Source organism: Onychostoma macrolepis, chromosome 03 (genome assembly GCF_012432095.1).
Source record: "Onychostoma macrolepis isolate SWU-2019 chromosome 03, ASM1243209v1, whole genome shotgun sequence".
NCBI lineage: Eukaryota > Metazoa > Chordata > Actinopteri > Cypriniformes > Cyprinidae > Onychostoma > Onychostoma macrolepis.
The window spans coordinates 5,100,326-5,119,444 of NC_081157.1; the positions used below are offsets into that span (position 1 = coordinate 5,100,326).

At 38.1% G+C, this 19,119-nt stretch overlaps 1 protein-coding gene and 1 long non-coding RNA gene across 2 annotated transcripts; both read right to left on the bottom strand.

Moving 5' to 3' along the window:
* Positions 1–631: 631 nt before the first annotated feature.
* On the bottom strand, positions 632–8,073 carry LOC131537166 (zinc finger protein 239-like). The gene is made up of 3 exons (XM_058770458.1): positions 7,986–8,073; positions 5,749–5,968; positions 632–1,983 (listed from the first exon to the last, which is right to left on the bottom strand). The coding sequence occupies exons 2-3, from the start codon at positions 5,918–5,920 to the stop codon at positions 1,124–1,126; spliced, it is 1,032 nt and encodes a 343-aa protein (XP_058626441.1). The 5' UTR covers positions 5,921–5,968; positions 7,986–8,073; the 3' UTR covers positions 632–1,123.
* Positions 8,074–15,112: 7,039 nt separating this feature from the next.
* On the bottom strand, positions 15,113–17,124 carry LOC131535870 (uncharacterized). The gene is made up of 3 exons (XR_009269762.1): positions 17,063–17,124; positions 16,685–16,763; positions 15,113–15,481 (listed from the first exon to the last, which is right to left on the bottom strand). It is a non-coding gene; the product is annotated as an uncharacterized LOC131535870 (long non-coding RNA).
* Between the last annotated feature and the right edge of the window lie 1,995 nt (positions 17,125–19,119).

The window sequence follows — 19,119 nt, forward strand, 5'->3', positions numbered from 1 at the left end:
GCAACGTCGGTCCTGGAGTGCCGCTGTCCTGCAGAGTTTAGCTCCAACCCTAATCAAACACACCTGAACAAGCTAGTCAAGGCCTACAGAATTACTCGGGCTACAGGTAGGTGAGGTTTTTTTCAGGGTTGGAGCTAAACTCTGCAGGACATTGGCACTCCAGGACCAACGTTGCCTACCCCTGAACTAAAGTAACCACACATTAACATGGTTTTGCTATGCTAGCCATTTAGCTTCACCATGGTATTTGTAGTAAAGCTGTGATTATACTAATGGTAATCAATCCGAATAACTATACGCAATGCACGCATTCAGAGCACGTGATCTCTGAAACGCCCAGATGTACAAAACAGCCCCTCCCACCTCTGTAATAAACACAGAGATGTTAGTCCCGTCTGAATTGGTACATGAAAATCACAGACGTTAGGTGATAAGAATCGAAACTCAAACGTAGTTTAGAAAACTAGTCCCGTCCGAATAGTGCTTAAGACATAAAGGTGAAATAATCATCAATGATTCCCAAGCAGATGCTACAGCTACTTGCTTTATAGAAATCAATTGTATAAATAAATGGGACAAGACTTGACTGCAGTGCTGAATAAAATCAACATCACTATGATCAGATGCTTCCACAAATACTGTTTATTTTGTTATTGAAAGGAAATACATATTCAGCTAAACACCACTTGGGATTAACTAAGCCTGCTGCTCAGGTATTTTGAACTTTTTAACCCTTAAGTAAAGAACAAATTAATAATTCTCATTGGAGAGAAGTCTTACTAGTTTTCATGAGGTCTTTCAAGGTTTGATGTTGAGTAAAACCTTTTCCACACTGTTGGCAGATGTAAGGCTTCTCTCCAGTGGGAATAGTCATGTGCCTATTAAAGACTGGTTTTTAAGTGAAACACTTTCCACACTGAGGGCAGGTGTAAGGGTTCTAATCAGTGTGAACTCTCATGTGGGCTTTACAAGGTGTGTCTGTTAAAGTTTCCTTTTGGAGTGGAACTTCTACACTTTGTTGGCAGGTGTAAGACTTTTCTCCAATGTGAATTCTCATGTCCCTGTTAAGGATTCCTTTATGATTGAAAATTTGTCCACACTGTTAGCAGGTGAAAGGACTCTGTTAAGTGTGAACTCTCATGTGGGCTTTAAGGTTTCCAAGTTGAGCAAAACTCTTTCCACACTGTTGGCATGTGTAAGGCTTCTCTCCAGTGTGAATTCTCATGTGCCTGTCAATACTTTCTTTACGAGTGAAACATTTTCCACACTGTTGGCAGGTGAAAGGGCTCTCTCCAGTGTGAGTTATTATGTGGCCTTTAAGGCTTCCATGCTGAGCAAAACTCTTTCCACACTCAGGGCAAGTGTAAGGCTTTTCTCCGGTGTGAACAGTCATGTGCAAGTTAAGGTGTCCTTTTCGAGTGAAACTCTTTCCACACTGTTGGCAGGTGTAAGGCTTCTCCCCAGTGTGAATTCTCATGTGGGCGTTAAAGCTTCCTTTAAAAGTGAAACCTTTTCCACATTGCTGGCAGGTGAAGGGACTCTCTCCATTGTGTATTATCATGTGGGCTTTCAGGTTTCCACGTTGAGCAAAACTTTTTCCACACTGTTGGCAGGTGTAAGGCTTGTCTCCAGTGTGGATCCTCATGTGAACTGTAAGGTTTCCATGTTGAGCAAAACTTTTTCCACACTGTTGGCAGATGAAAGGGTTCTCTCCAGTGTGGATCCTCATATGAACTATAAGGTTTCCATGTTTAGCAAAACTTTGTCCACACTGTTGGCAGGTGAAAGGCTTCTCTACAGTGTGGACTTTGAGGTTTCCTTGATGATTGAAAGTGAAATAACTTATTTGAGCTTTTTTTTGTGTGGCAGTCTTTTCAGTATGCAAATGTCTAAAATATTTTTTTCCAGTTGTGAAATCATGAAGATTCTCATATTGATCTTTCTCTTCAATTTCACTGAGTACTTCTTTCTCCACTTTTATTGCTATTAGGGTGAAAAAAACACAAACAAATCAAAGTTATCCCCAGTTTAATGGCACAATACATCAGACATCAAAATTTTAAGGTATGTAATACATCAAAACCAACAGCATGTATGCTAAACCCTGTATCAGAAATGTCCAAACCTGCTCTGGAGGCCACTGTCCTACTTGCCCCAAAACACCTGTTGGAAGTTCTCAATTCTGGCCCTTGAAACCCCCTTTCCTTTGGAGTTTAGCTCCAACCCTAATCAAACACACCTGTACATACTAATCTAGGTCTTCTGTATTATTTGAAAGCTAAAGGCAGGGTAGTTTTAACCACATTTCAGAAAAGGGACCTTGAGGGCCAGAGTTGAGAAACGCTGCTCTTCACAATATTACTAAATTTATTTAGGTCATGTCCCAAAAACCTTTAAGCTGGCCTTTATTAAAAAAAGCACAGTTTGACCCAGGAGGTATAGTTGATTATAAACTTATCTCAATTAGGGATGCTAATAATTAATCACTGATTGATTCATTGACTAAAATAATAACAATCCAAAGAAACTGAAACTGTTCGTAACGTCCAAAAAATGAATAATATTTTCTGCACGAGCCAGACACTTATATTAGATGTTGTGCTGGAGGAAAGCTACACTGAATTACTCAAGTGTGTGAAATGTGATGCTGAATGTAGATATAAAAAATATTAATAATTCATTCATATGACTTAAATTTGTGGCCACGGCTCATGTTACATTGATTTATTCTCTCTTTAAGTACAACAATTAGTACAACATGGCCATGCCTTAACCTATTTGTTTGTTCCCTCATTTTAGTTGTTATTAATATTAAAATGTGGAAATTCGAGTGATCAAGCCACAAAACAAAAAGCCTCTGTCATTAAGCATGAATCCAAATGTTTCGATGGACGAGATGTAACATTTGCCTGATAACCAATTATTTATATTGTAATCAAAGCTTTGGACTTCAAAACAAGTGTGCAAAGATGTGTTTCCATACCACAGCCAGGGGCAGGGCTCGACAATAAGGAGTGCCCGATGGCCCAAGGCCAGCGTGAAGGATGCTCGGGAGAGTTGACGGATTTGTCACTTGCCCGATTGGGCCACTGCAGTGTCGTCACGAAAGGTTATCGTTTGCCTTGTTAATTTTAAAGTTCAAGTGATCTAATCTGTTAGTAATCTTTAACAATGATTAATCTATATTTAATTTATACAGTGGAGTGCACAAAAACTGCACTGCAATCATTTTCCCCAAATGCCAATTGTGTGGAAATATTGTTATTATAATTAGTCTGTAAACGGCCGTTAACAGAGGCCAGAGACGTTGAAGATGCAAAGAGGAGAAAATATCTTAGCAGACAGAACCAGATCACTGTTCACGATGCGTGAAATATAGGACGAAAATCCAAATTTTGAATTTTAGATAAATGTGTTTCTGAGGGGAACTGGTTGTTTTCAGAAAAGTATACATGGTGTTTTCTTTTCATCTTGCCTCCGTATAACGCATTTAAATTAGTGTTAATAGGCGCAGCGCTGCTGTGTTTAACAGTGGCAACCACGGAAACGCTGTATCACTGTTGTTCTATAAGCGCCACCTGCTGTCAAAGAGTGAAACCATCTCATTCAGCCCATCTGCTTTTTCTGTTTTGTGCAGATTGTCATGCCTGTTTTTGGTTTTGTTTCATGTTCATTGTTTACACGTCTTTTATTTTGTCTTAGTCATGGTTCCAATCTAGTCATGTGATTCCCTTAAGCTCAAACGTGATGCATAACGCAAGAATGAACCTCATTGGTTCTTGTGAAGCTCAAACGTGCTGCGTAACATGGACTAGAACGGCTTGCTGAAAACAGAGCTGATTTTGACAGGGTAAAGGAGGTGTTGTTTTACACTACCATTGAGAAATTTTAACCAAAGTATGTTATAGACTGTTCATTAAGACCCTAAAGAATCAAATCAACTTGTGTAAAATGGGCATCCGATGACCCCTTTAAATCTTCTGTTTATTCAGCTGCAGCGATCCTGGGTTTCTTCTGCGGGGCGTATTTGGAGTTTCTCTGGCCTTCGGATGGAGATTTACTACTGATCACAGAACCGTGCTTCACTGAAAGATACGCATGACAATCGCAGCTTCTGCCTAATCGCGATTTCATTTCGATTCATCGTGCAGCCCTAGTCACAACAGATGTTTTCTTAGTTTCAGTCTTTGATTTGAACTGTTTGCCACTCACAAAAAAATATAATAAGTTTGGGTCCCACTTTATATTAGGTGGCCTTAACTACTATGTACTTACATTTAAATTAATAATTCGGTACAATGCATGTATTGTGTACATACATGTTTTTACATTGTACTTATATTTTAAAAAATACCTATATGTAATTAATTTCTGTAATTACATTTATAATTACACTGTTGACCCATCCCTTATACCTTAACCCACCCTTAAACCTACCCATACCACCAAACCTGTCCCTAACCTTACCCATATATCACCTCAATAGCAGTAAAAGTGTTTTGCAATACAATATGAACACAATAAGTACATTGTACTTATTTTGTTGATGTAAGTACATAGTAGTTAAGGCCACCTTATATAAAGTGTGACCTAAGTTTGTTATAAATTAGTGCCCACTGTTGGTTTTATTTGCTCATCCAAGCCCTTTAAATGAAGAACAAATGCGTACAGCAGCAGTAACTCTACAGAATGTAAAGTTGATCAATAACGTTTCAATGTTTGCCTTACGTAAAATAAACATTTTTGTTATATACTGTTGGGTTTAATGTTACACATACACTGAACAAAATTATAAACGCAACACTTTTGTTTTTGCCCCCATTTTTCATGAGCTGAACTCAAAGATCTAAGACTTTTTCTATGTATACAAAAGGCCTATTTCTCTCAAATATTGTTAACAAATCTGTCTAAATCTGTGTTAGTGAGCACTTCTCCTTTGCCGAGATACTCCATCCACCTCACAGGTGTGGCATATCAAGATGCTGATTAGACAGCATGATTATTGCACAGGTGTGCCTTAGGCTGGCCACAATAAAAGGCCACTCTAAAATGTGTAGTTTTACTGTATTGGGGGGTTCCGGCGGGGTCCGAAAACCAGTCAGTATCTGGTGTGACTACCATTTGCCTCACGCAGTGCAACACATCTCCTTCGCATAGAGTTGATCAGGTTGTTGATTGTGGCCTGTGGAATGTTGGTCCACTCCTCTTCAATGGCTGTGTGAAGTTGCTGGATATTGGCAGGAACTGCAACACGCTGTCGTATACACCGATCCAGAGCATCCCAAACATGCTCAATAGGTGACATGTCCGGTGAGTATGCTGGCCATGCAAGAACTGGGATGTTTTCAGCTTCCAGGAATTGTGTACAGATCCTTGCAACATGGGGCCGTGCATTATCATGCTGCAACATGAGGTGATGGTCTTGATATGTCACACCTGTGAGGTGGATGGAGTATCTCGGCAAAGGAGAAGTGCTCACTAACACAGATTTAGACAGATTTGTGAACAATATTTAAGCGTAAGAAGGTTTTTGTTCAGACAACGTCTGCATTATTTATTATTTTTCTTAATTTAATATGTGACATGTCGTAATAACGAATCTCAGGTTCACATGAAGGCAGGCATCAAATAAAACCTCTTTAACTAGGACGCTCATATCACATTCTTCATAAATATCATTCATTCCTGCAGAGCTGGACATTTAATCAGGATCAAATGACTGAGTTCAGCTTTGAGAATGAAACCAACCTGTTTGTTCCTCAGTATCTTCATGTTTGGCTCTGAATGTTTTCTCAATCTTCACATCGTTACTCTCTTCTTTAATAAACACGGTCTTTGTTTGATCCTCAGTATCTTCATGTTTCACTCTGAATACTGCTTCAATCCTGAAGTCTTCACTCTCCTCTTTAATAATCGCCATCTTTATAACAGTGTCACGTGGATCTCAGTCGCTTCAGCAGGAGTTTTTCTGTGTGTTTAAGATGAAGAGAACAATAAACAGAGAGCAAAATAAACCCAAACTAAATCTCTCCATCAGCTCCCTAGTTCAGTAGTCAGCGCACTAGTTCAGTAGTCAGCTCACTAGTTCAGTACTCAGCTCCCTAGTTCAGTAGTCAGCACACTAGTTCAGTAGTCAGCACACTCGTTCAGTAGTCAGCGAGCGCACTAGTTCAGTAGTCAGCACTAGTTCAGTACTCAGCTCCCTAGTTCAGTAGTCAGCACACTCATTCAGTAGTCAGCGAGCGCACTAGTTCAGTAGTCAGCACTAGTTCAGTACTCAGCTCCCTAGTTCAGTAGTCAGCACACTCGTTCAGTAGTCAGCGAGCGCACTAGTTCAGTAGTCAGCACTAGTTCAGTACTCAGCTCCCTAGTTCAGTAGTCAGCACACTAGTTCAGTAGTTCAGTAGTCAGCACACTAGTTCAGTAGTCAGCTCCCTAGTTCAGTAGTCAGCACACTAGTTCAGTAGTCAGCTCCCTAGTTCAGTAGTCAGCTCACTAGTTCAGTAGTCAGCACACTAGTTCAGTAGTCAGCTCACTAGTTCAGTAGTCAGCTCACTAGTTCAGTAGTCAGCTCCCTAGTTCAGTAGTTCAGTAGTCAGCGCACTGGTTCAGTAGTCAGCGCACTGGTTCAGTAGTCAGCGCACTGGTTCAGTAGTCAGCTCCCTAGTTCAGTAGTCAGCACTAGTTCAGTAGTCAGCTCACTGGTTCAGTAGTCAGCACTCTGGTAAGGGAGTCAGCACACTGGTTCAGTAGTCAGCTCACTAGTTCAGTAGTCAGCTCCCTAGTTCAGTAGTCAGCGCACTAGTTCAGTAGTCAGCGCACTAGTTCAGTAGTCAGCTCCCTAGTTCAGTAGTCAGCACTAGTTCAGTAGTTCAGTAGTCAGCACACTAGTAAGGGAGTCAGCACACTAGTTCAGTAGTCAGCGCACTAGTTCAGTAGTCAGCTCACTCGTTCAGTAGTCAGCTCACTCGTTCAGTAGTCAGCACACTAGTAAGGGAGTCAGCGCACTAGTTCAGTAGTCAGCGCACTGGTTCAGTAGTCAGCACACTGGTTCAGTAGTCAGCACACTGGTTCAGTAGTCAGCACTCTAGTAAGGGAGTCAGCACACTAGTTCAGTAGTCAGCGCACTAGTTCAGTAGTCAGCTCACTAGTTCAGTAGTCAGCGCACTAGTTCAGTACTCAGCTCACTAGTTCAGTAGTCAGCGCACTAGTTCAGTAGTCAGCACTCTAGTAAGGAGTCAGCACACTGGTTCAGTAGTCAGCTCACTAGTTCAGTAGTCAGCACACTAGTTCAGTAGTCAGCGCACTAGTTCAGTAGTCAGCACTCTAGTAAGGGAGTCAGCACACTAGTTCAGTAGTCAGCGCACTAGTTCAGTAGTCAGCACTCTAGTAAGGGAGTCAGCACACTAGTTCAGTAGTCAGCGCACTAGTTCAGTAGTCAGCACTCTAGTAAGGGAGTCAGCACACTAGTTCAGTAGTCAGTTAAGGGAGTCAGTCAGAGTGAGAGTTAATGGCCTTAAATTACCTGATTACACAAAACACTCAAAACTAGCACTACAACATTAAAGTTAAGATTTAGGTATTTATGACTTATATTTTGTATCTAATGATTTGTTGACCACATTGATCAGACTGCACTTTAATGAAAACATTTTCTCATGGTTTAAGTTTGCATTAAACACGTTTGTGTTTTGACCAGCATGTGACGTCATCGAATCATTTGGCGAATCATTTGATTCAATTGACTCGGAGTTTAAACAGCTGGTTTCTCCATCACTGAATTCATGTTTATGATGATGAACCGATTCAGCAGAAATGAGACGCTACTTTTGTTACTCGTGTGTGGATGCGCTTATTTACTCACAAGTGCGTTAATAAACTTTAGATAAGGCATTATAATACAGTCAATAAACAATTAATTTTCCATCGCTCTGTAAAACTTTCGAGTCAATTGAACGGTGTTTAAAGACGCTTTAAACACAAACCTTTCTTCAGTCGAGTCTCAACAGATGCAGGAGCGCGGCGCGTGCTTATGACGTCACATCACCGCGCCAAAATAAAAGTCCCGTTCACACGCTGCTGTCCAAAAACATTTACATAGAACATGATATACAAATAATTAAAGAGTTGATAGAAATTCAGAGTTTGAGGTATGCGTGAAAAACATATTTAAATGTATGTTGTCCAATAAAATATATTAGGAAACTATGGTGAGAAAACCATTTAATACCAGATATAAATTAGATTAAAATACAAATGTGAATCAGTCCCTCCAGGATTTTGCAGGATTTCTTTTCTGATTTTTGCTGCTTACAATGACTGATTTTGCTGTGAAAATATAACACAGACAAAACAGTGAAACTTTGGATAGATGCTTTGTACAAGCACACCAAGCATCTTATTCCATGGCTGCCCCGTGAAGCCATCAAGGCCACTCTGCCACAGGCTTTTAACCATCATTTCCCAAACACTACTTGTATAATTGACAGCACAGAAACTGTTCTACAGAAGGCTAAAAATCTAGATTCGAGAAGTGAATCGTACAGTCACTGTTATGCCAGTAATACTCTGAAGTATCTGGTAGCAACTTGTCCATCTGGATTAGTCATGTTTATTTCAGAGGCTTATGGTGGCAAATGTAGCGACAGGTACTGCACAGAACTCAGGGTTTCTGGACTGCCTGAGACCCGGAGACGAGGTGATGGCGGACCGTGGAGTCACTATCAGGCACTTATTGGAGGAACGCAAGGTGAACTTAGTTATGTCAGCATTTACACGCAAACAGTGGCAGCTGACTAATGAGGAAGCATTGCTCATGCCCGCATTCACATTGAACGGGCAAGAAGGCGGCTCTCACAGACTTTGCCTATTAATTTGGTCCCAGAGTTTGATAAAATACTACAAATGTGCTGCTCTTGTAAATCTAAGAGGAGAGCCTATCTCAAGCACATAAATAAACGTTTAACATCACATAAACTGCATGTGCTTATAGTTTAGTGTCATTGACAAGATACATGTTGTTTTTGTACACCATGTAGACAAGAAAAACATTTACAGGATTCTTTCATGTTTTTCATCCTCATGTTGCTTAAATAATAAACCGATGGAGCTTATTTACACTGTGTTGGTATGTTTCGTGTCCTGTGTACCACATTCCTCACCCTCTACTTGTTCAAAAGCTGCAGCTGTTTCTTGCACAGATTTATCTTCTTATCAGCAAAATCATCATAATTTATACTTTATATGATTTTAAAGGGGGGTACAATGCAGTTTCATGCATTCAGAGTTGTTTACACTGTTTTTGGACGTATGACGGAGTATTTCTGTGCCAAAAATCTTACTTCCGGGTTCGTACAAGTTTCGGAGAGTTTTTCGATCGTGGCTCTTGCTGACGTAAACGAGGGTGGAACTCTGTGACCCGTGCTGGCAAAATGAGTCGGAATGTGCAGATTTTCTTTTTATTTTCACATTCTCCATTAAAATACCTTCAAAATGATATATGACTTGTTGTTTCATCGGTGACTCCAGCCCCCCGTCCCACAGACTGCTCTCTCCGCAGCATCTGATCCCGCACGAGCCGACTGAAGGACAGCTTTCTCCCTCAGGCTAGCAGGCTAATGAACTAATACACGCTACAGCACACTCCCACTATACGGTATGTGCTGTGATGATGTGACAATAAAAGTGATTTGATTTGGAATCGGATACAGAATGACTGAGCTACGGCCGTTTGAAGGCAGCAGATCTGATTTTGAGAAAAATCTAGTTAAAGGTTCCAAAGCAGAATCACCGAGCAGCGTTGCATATTTTCCTCCAGTTCTTTTCTTAATAATAATTACTACATTATTAATCACAATATAGCTGTTTTTATTTTATCTTTGTTATTAAAAATAAGAACAAAGATGCAAATAAACAGTATTTAATCAAGAGCAGCGAGTGATTCCGTCGTTTCTTTTAATGTAACATTGAGACAGATCTATATTAAGACCTACAGTAATGCATGGATCAAATATAATGTTTTCATATTTTCCCCCACCCTTACGAAAATGAACCATGGTTTTACTATAGTACAACTGTAGTTAATCATGACTGTAGTAACCATGGTTTTTTGGTGCGAATTATGGTTTTAAAAACCATGGTTCAAGTACCACAAATGAAGTATGGTTGTAATACCATAGTTTAACCATGGTTTTACTAAAGTACCTCAAATTACATTTAAGCCAGTTATTCAACAAACATCTACAAAATAAAAACAGAATGACACGTTACTATTCTATGATACAGGCTTTATTATAGCAGTTACATCATCTGAAACAAAATATTGTTGTCACATGTCAAAATGATTCAGAAATACTTTAAAGAATGTTTAAAATGATATCAACTCACGAGAAGATTTCAGTCATTTCAAGCCTAAAGCAAGCTGATTTATTCTACAGCTACAGAGTCACCTCATGAGGCCCGATGAAGGCCAGATGAATCCTCCACACTTTTACTTGGTGAAGGAAATGCCCTCTTTTCAAAACGTCTCATGCTGCATACATGGCAGTAGTGGTCAGTATGAAGTCTATCATATAGTCCAGTAGGTTACAGTCCACCTTTGGTTTGGTTGTCTTGATCTTCACCCCATATGGTACACTTCTACACAATATTAATAAACAGCTTGCTGGAATACTCAGTTGTTATTGGTCAGTTGCACACTCGTCTACACTCTTAAAAAAAGGTGACAGAAAGAACCAAAAAGGGGGTTTCGCGGCGATGTCACAGAGGAACCTTTTTAGGCAGGTTAATGTCAGTCCCTCATCATCCACTACTATCCACTATCCACTATAACTGCCACTGCTGGTTCAAAGAGTTCCCGCTTTCACAGTCCTTCTGATGAATGGTTGAGGCTGGGTACATAGCATCCTGTAAAAAAACCAACCTTTCATTAGTTTCTTAATTTTAATAGGTTTAGCACAGGTATAATGATGCAAAACGACAAACAACAATAATGTAAAGGTATTTTTAAGCTGAACAGCAGTCAGAATAGAAACAAAATTAAAGCAAATGAAAGTATTTTGTAAGTTCATGCATCCATCTATTCACTCTCCAAACCACTTATCCTCTCCAGGGTCTCGGGGGCTGAAGCCTATCCCAGCATCTTGGGCCACAAATCCATCTAATTAATGGTATTTAAGCAATATAGTAACAATTATACAGTAACTGTCAAGATTGTGGAAACATTACAGTGTTTTTGGGGAAAAAAATATCTTCTGCTCACCAAGTCTGCATTTATTTTATCAGGAATACAGAGAAAATAGTAATATTGCAAAATATAATTACACGTTAAAAGAACTGTTGTCTATTTGAATATATTGTAAATTGTAATTTATTCCTGTGATCAAAGCTGTATTTTCAGCATCATTACTCCAGTCTTCAGGGTCACATGATCTTCAGAAATCATTCTAATATGCTGATTTGCTGCTCAAGAACATTTCTGATTATTAAAACAGTTGAAAACAGTTTTTGCTTCTTAACATTTTTGTGGAAACGGTGATACCTTTTTCAGGATTCTTTGATGAATAGAAAGTACAATTAACAACATTTATTAAATGTATTAAACAATTTAGTAAATAGAAATCTTTTCCAACATTATAAATGTCTTCACTGTTACTTCTGATAAATGTAATACACCCTTGATTAATAAAAGTATTAATTTCTTTCTTTTCTTACCACAAATGTTTGAATGGTATTGTTTCCATAAAAATGTTAAGCAGCAAAAACTGTTTTCAACAAAGGTAGTAATCAGAAATGTTTGTTGAGCAGCAAATCAGCATCTTGGAATGATTTCTGAAGATCATGTGACACTGAAGACTGGAGTAATGATGCTGAAAATACAGCTTTGATCACAGCAAAAAAATTACATTTTAAAATATATTCACATAAAAAAGTGGTATTTTAAAATGATAATATTTTACCATATTTCTGTTCTTACTGTATTTTTAATTAAATAAATAAATGCAGTAGTGATGAGCAGAAGACTTACTTAAAAACACATTCAAAAACATTTAAAAATCATTGAACAGTAAACTTTTGAACAGTAGTGTCCTGTATGTTTGAGGTTTTACTTACTAGTCACATGGTTCATAGCGACTTAGAGATGTTGTCCGACAGGAGACTCTGCGCTCCTCTGCTGCACGGCCATCATAATCTAGAAACATAATATGCAATTTATCACAGAGCCAACGATATTCAGCTTTATTTAAAGGAAGCAAGCTAGAGCAGAAGTGAAACGCAGAAAAGAAAACGGTACACACACACACATACACAAACAATTTCTTAAAATAAAATTTTTGCATTGTTTACTCATTTTCCTATGACAAATTGCTTGCAGTTTATAATTTGTAACAAATGGATGAGTTGCTAAGTGAAAAAATGTAAATGTACTTTTGTCAGTATAGTGTTTGATTTTATTCTTTTCTGTGTGTATTATTCAAGATGGTCGCTGCTTACACATGTAAGCGCAAATCCAACCGTTGGCCCATGGTGGTCTTTTCAAACATGCTGGATGTGTCAGCCCTGAATGCCTTCGTCCTGTGGTCGGGAATCAACCCTGCCTGGAATGCAGGAAAGACCTTCAGAAGGCGGATCTTTTTGGAAGAGCTTGGGAAGGCTCTGGTGTCCCCACTGATTCAGAGAAGGAAGAGTGTTCCCCGTGGAGCAGCCTCTCTGAGGATGCTGAATCAGATCAGAGGACAACCCTCCTCAGAAAGCATCCCTAGCACATCAACAGCAACTCCTCCAACAAAAAGAAAAAGGTGCCATGTCTGCACTTCCAACAGGAAGAAAACCAGCACTGTATGTCCAAAATGCAGAGAATATATCTGCAAAGAACATTCAGTTACAATTACCACCTGCCACAAGTGCATGTAAATAATGTAAATAATGTAAATAACTATTACTGTTTGTTCTTACCTGTTTGTTTGTTCTTTCCTGTTCTTAGCTAACACTTATTTAGTTGTTGTTATGTATATTCTTACCCGTTTGGTACTAATTAGTTATTGAAATTTTATGTTTTTTGTTTGAAATAAATGATAAATGTTCTACTACTTTGTCTTTTCCTTATAGCATGGTCATATTTATCTAAGCATATTTTGACATCTTTGTATAGTCTCACCTAACAGATTTTTTTTAAAATTACAATTTTAACTTGTGATAGTCAAAAACTTAAGAGGTCAAATTGATTTTATACAGTGGTTCAGTTCAGTCTATATGCAGCCATTGAGTATGAGTAGTACTATAGCCATCTAGTGGCTATTGATATTATTGTTTTTTATTCTTAATTTAATACCAATATAAGGCACTAGATGCCAGCAAAAACACTTCATCTTCAGGATTTAACTCTCAGAACTTAGTGGAATGATATTTTTAATGTAGGTAAAGAAATAATAAATATAACATAAAATAAGCATTATTTATATAGAAATTGTGGTACTTTTAGAGGTAAATAAATTCAAAAATACCCCCAAAATAAAAAAAAAATACCATAAATGGATAGAATAAATTTTATCAAAGACATTGATATAACATTTATAATAAATAAAAAATTGGATGACACCTGAGACCTCTGTGCCCACATTTGTCCACGAACAAACAATTAAGGGCTGTTATGTGAATAGGGTATGAGGGTTAAATAATAAACCGATGGAGCTTATTTACACTGTGTTGGTATGTTTCGTGTCCTGTGTACCACATTCCTCACCCTCTACTTGTTCAAAAGCTGCAGCTGTTTCTTGCACAGATTTATCTTCTTATCAGCAAAATCATCATAATTTATACTTTATATGATTTTAAAGGGGGTACAATGCAGTTTCATGCATTCAGAGTTGTTTACACTGTTTTTGGACGTATGACGGAGTATTTCTGTGCCAAAAATCTTACTTCGGTTCGCATAAGTTTCGGAGAGTTTTTCGATCGTGGCTCTTGCTGACGTAAACGAGGGTGGAACTCTGTGACCCGTGCTGGCAAAATGAGTCGGAATGTGCAGATTTTCTTTTATTTTCACATTCTCCATTAAAATACCTTCAAAATGATATATGACTTGTTGTTTCATCGGTGACTCCAGCCCCCGTCCCACAGACTGCTCTCTCCGCAGCATCTGATCCCGCACGAGCCGACTGAAGGACAGCTTTCTCCCTCAGGCTAGCAGGCTAATGAACTAATACACGCTACAGCACACTCCCACTATACGGTATGTGCTGTGATGATGTGACAATAAAAGTGATTTGATTTGGAATCGGATACAGAATGACTGAGCTACGGCCGTTTGAAGGCAGCAGATCTGATTTTGAGAAAAATCTAGTTAAAGGTTCCAAAGCAGAATCACCGAGCAGCGTTGCATATTTTCCTCCAGTTCTTTTCTTAATAATAATTACTACATTATTAATCACAATATAGCTGTTTTTATTTTATCTTTGTTATTAAAAATAAGAACAAAGATGCAAATAAACAGTATTTAATCAAGAGCAGCGAGTGATTCCGTCGTTTCTTTTAATGTAACATTGAGACAGATCTATATTAAGACCTACAGTAATGCATGGATCAAATATAATGTTTTCATATTTTCCCCCACCCTTACGAAAATGAACCATGGTTTTACTATAGTACAACTGTAGTTAATCATGACTGTAGTAACCATGGTTTTTTGGTGTGAACCATGGTTTTAAAAACCATGGTTCAAGTACCACAAATGAAGTATGGTTGTAATACCATAGTTTAACCATGGTTTTACTAAAGTACCTCAAATTACATTTAAGCCAGTTATTCAACAAACATCTACAAAATAAAAACAGAATGACACGTTACTATTCTATGATACAGGCTTTATTATAGCAGTTACATCATCTGAAACAAAATATTGTTGTCACATGTCAAAATGATTCAGAAATACTTTTAAGAATGTTTAAAATGATATCAACTCACGAGAAGATTTCAGTCATTTCAAGCCTAAAGCAAGCTGATTTATTCTACATCTACAGAGTCACCTCATGAGGCCCGATGAAGGCCAGATGAATCCTCCACACTTTTACTTGGTGAAGGAAATGCCCTCTTTTCAAAGACTTGTCATGCTGCATACATGGCAGTAGTGGTCAGTATGAAGTCTATCATATAGTCCAGTAGGTTACAGTCCACCTTTGGTTTGGTTGTCTTGATCCTCACCCCATATGGTACACTTCTACACAATATTAATAAACAGCTTGCTGGAATACTCAGTTGTTATTGGTCAGTTGCACACTCGTCTACACTCTTAAAAAAAGGTGACAGAAAGAACCAAAAAGGGGGTTTCGCGGCGATGTCACAGAGAAACCTTTTTTGGCAGGTTAATGTCAGTCCCTCATCATCCACTACTATCCACTATCCACTATAACTGCCACTGCTGGTTCAAAGAGTTCCCGCTTTCACAGTCCTTCTGCTGAATGGTTGAGGCTGGGTACATAGCATCCTGTAAAAAAAACATAAAAACCAACCTTTCATTAGTTTCTTAATTTGAATAGGTTTAGCACAGGTGTAATGATGCAAAACGACAAACATCGATAATGGAAAGGTATTTTTAAGCTGAACAGCAGTCAGAATAGAAACAAAATCAAAGCAAGTCAAAGTATTTTGGAAGTTCATGCATCCATCACTTATCCTCTCCAGGGTCTCGGGGGCTGAAGCCTATCCCAGCATCTTGGGCCACAAATCCATCTAATTAATGGTATTTAAGCAATATAGTAACAATTATACAGTAACTGTCAAGATTGTGGAAACATTACAGTGTTTTTGGGGAAAAAAATCTCTTCTGCTCACCAAGTCTGCATTTATTTTATCAGGAATACAGAGAAAATAGTAATATTGCAAAATATAATTACACGTTAAAAAGAACTGTTGTCTATTTGAATATATTGTAAATTGTAATTTATTCCTGTGATGCAGCTGTATTTTCAGCATCATTACTCCAGTCTTCAGGGTCACATGATCTTCAGAAATCATTCTAATATGCTGATTTGCTGCTCAAGAAACATTTCTTATTATTAAAACAGTTGAAAACAGTTTTTGCTTCTTAACATTTTTGTGGAAACGGTGATACCTTTTTCAGGATTCTTTGATGAATAGAAAGTACAATTAACAACATTTATTAAATGTATTAAACAATTTAGTAAATAGAAATCTTTTCCAACATTATAAATGTCTTCACTGTTACTTCTGATAAATGTAATACACCCTTGATTAATAAAAGTATTAATTTCTTTCTTTTCTTACCACAAATGTTTGAATGGTATTGTTTCCATAAAAATGTTAAGCAGCAAAAACTGTTTTCAACAAAGGTAGTAATCAGAAATGTTTCTTGAGCAGCAAATCAGCATCTGGGAATGATTTCTGAAGATCATGTGACACTGAAGACTGGAGTAATGATGCTGACAATACAGCTTTGATCACAGCAAAAAAATTACATTTTAAAATATATTCACATAAAAAAGTGGTATTTTAAAATGATAATATTTTACCATATTTCTGTTCTTACTGTATTTTTAATTAAATAAATAAATGCAGTAGTGATGAGCAGAAGACTTACTTAAAAAACACATTCAAAAAACATTTAAAAAAATCATTGAACAGTAAACTTTTGAACAGTAGTGTCCTGTATGTTTGAGGTTTTACTTACTAGTCACATGGTTCATAGCGACTTAGAGATGTTGTCCGACAGGAGACTCTGCGCTCCTCTGCTGCACGGCCATCATAATCTAGAAACATAATATGCAATTTATCATAGAGCCAACGATATTCAGCTTTGTTTAAAGGAAGCAAGCTAGAGCAGAAGTGAAACGCAGAAAAGAAAACGGTACACACACATACACACACACACACACACACATAAACAAACAATTTCTTAAAATAAAATTATTAACGCTCATGTATTTAGGTTTGTGTCACTACCTGTCAAAACCTTCCTTTAATGAACTGTAATATAACAGATGCATGGTGATATAAGAAAATATGTTGTGAAAAAATGCATATGAATGCATATTTCTTCTATGCTCACCTGTGTTTCCTGCATTTCTGTCAGCAGCTCCCTTCAGAAATGTTGAAATCTTGGAGCTTCTCTTCCTTTGTAGAAAGATTATATTATCACTCCTGAAACCACAGAACAATTTTAATTTATCAATATTTGTTTACCATGAAAGATCAAAGCACTTTTGAACTAATGTTAGATTCAGTTAATTTGTGCTTTGTGTAAGTGACGTCACCCATTAACAGTATACAGCACATATTTTAGGTTAAATAAGTTATACAACTTCCAATAAACCATTGACAAACTGACAGCAAACCCTTTACAAAGCTATCAAAACCTCTCATCTACACACAAAGATGTGATTAAAAGCCCAAACTTTCATAAACAAGAGCTCAAGCTTCAGAGTTAGCCTAGCATACCTCGTCTGAAAACAGATGCTAGCGGACTTTTCGAAGACTGTAAAACATTTCTGTGAAGTAAATATTCAACAGAAACATGTCAGTTACATGTAAGAAAGTGTCTGGAACAGCTGTATGTGATATTTGTGTGATTTTAGGGACTAAACTCACCTGAAAGCAGTGAAAACAGCAGCGAGAGACGGAGATTTACTGCTCGTCAGTTACAGTGTTGCGCACCGTTTCCATGGCAACTCCCTCCGCTGCAGTGTTTGAATGAGACTCCAGTATTCAGCGCGCGCGTCCATTTAAACACGTCACAGTCATTCACAAACCTCTTAAAATCTTTCTTTAAATCGCGAATTTGAAACTCATTTTGTAATTCAACGACCAATACATTGGTGCAAAATGTATGATAGTGGGATAAAAAAAAAATATATATATTTTAAGATTTGTATCAATCAGCCTTTTTATTTCATTTGATTTCATTTTAAAACATGATTTTAATGTTTCACTGCTCTGGCCACGCCCCCTGCAGGCTCCGCCCCCAAGGGGCCCGTCTACAGCCGAATCTGGGTTATAATAACACACGGTCTGGCAGGAGCTGATGAAGTCCTGCTGTCTAAAGTCTAATGATGCTAAAGTTCATCATCCCATCATTCATCCGCTCATAAAACTGTGAATGTACGATGAATATGATGATAATATGATGGTCAGGATCTCCACCGGATCAGCGTCACGATCATCAGAACAGAACTCATGTCTTTAGTTCCTGTGATAACGACACAGGGTTGAGAAACACTGGTCATGTGACTCATGAGCATACGTGTCATATTTTATATTATATATGCTGATTATTGAGCAGCTGAATGACGGGAACAGACAAACAGAGACTCGAGAAAAATCACATCAACACAAACACTGATGAGCACTAAACCAGACCTCACACGAGCACAGCCGACACGGCAAAAATAGATTGCGGTGTGACCAATTCAAGATTCAGATTTTTTAATGTTTAACTGGTCCTAATCCTGTAGCTCTCAAACGCGGAGCTGAGATCAGCTGAAATCATCCCATCTCCATCTGGCTCCGTCGACTCGTGGACCTGCACAAACGGCCCTGATGCACACGTGTGTTCACTGAGATCATATTTATGATGCACACACACACACTGAGAAGAGAGGAACCTCATGGGATCAGACTCAGAGCGTTACCTTAATTGTGAAGTGTGTTGTGTTCCATTGTCTTGATTGAATTGTATAGTGAGTACAGGAAGAAGCATAAGTCCACCAGAAATCATATATTTCCATCAGAAGGCAGCTAGACAAAGTTTCGAACTCAGGCCCTTATCAGTCCAGCGGTAAATTGGTAAAGGGGCTACACACTATTTATAACTAAAAATTAATACTTTATTGAGCTTTAATTGAACACAACTAAAAGAAAATGAGTCTGGAATGAGTTCTGGACCAGGCAGCTAGGAACATTTAGCTCACTTGATCTCACTTTCCAGAAAAAAATATTTACAAAAATGTTGATTGTGAAGAACCATTATATAGTCTAAAGAACCTTTTGTGCAATGATGGGTTCTTTTGGATATTAAAGGTTCTTCATGGAACCATACACCCTGCCAAAGAACCATTGTTTAAGAGTGTATTGTTTGTAATAACTGACAACACATTTGCCAAATTTGAT

What these genes read in the sequence shown, in the direction of transcription:
- LOC131537166 (XM_058770458.1), bottom strand. Translation starts at nt 5,920, where the DNA reads ATGGCGATTATTAAAGAGGAGAGTGAAGACTTCAGGATTGAAGCAGTA. An exon ending in AGATACTGAGGAACAAACAG is followed by an intron (nt 1,984 to 5,748) that starts GTTGGTTTCATT and finishes TCACCCTAATAG; the next exon opens with CAATAAAAGTGGAGAAAGAA.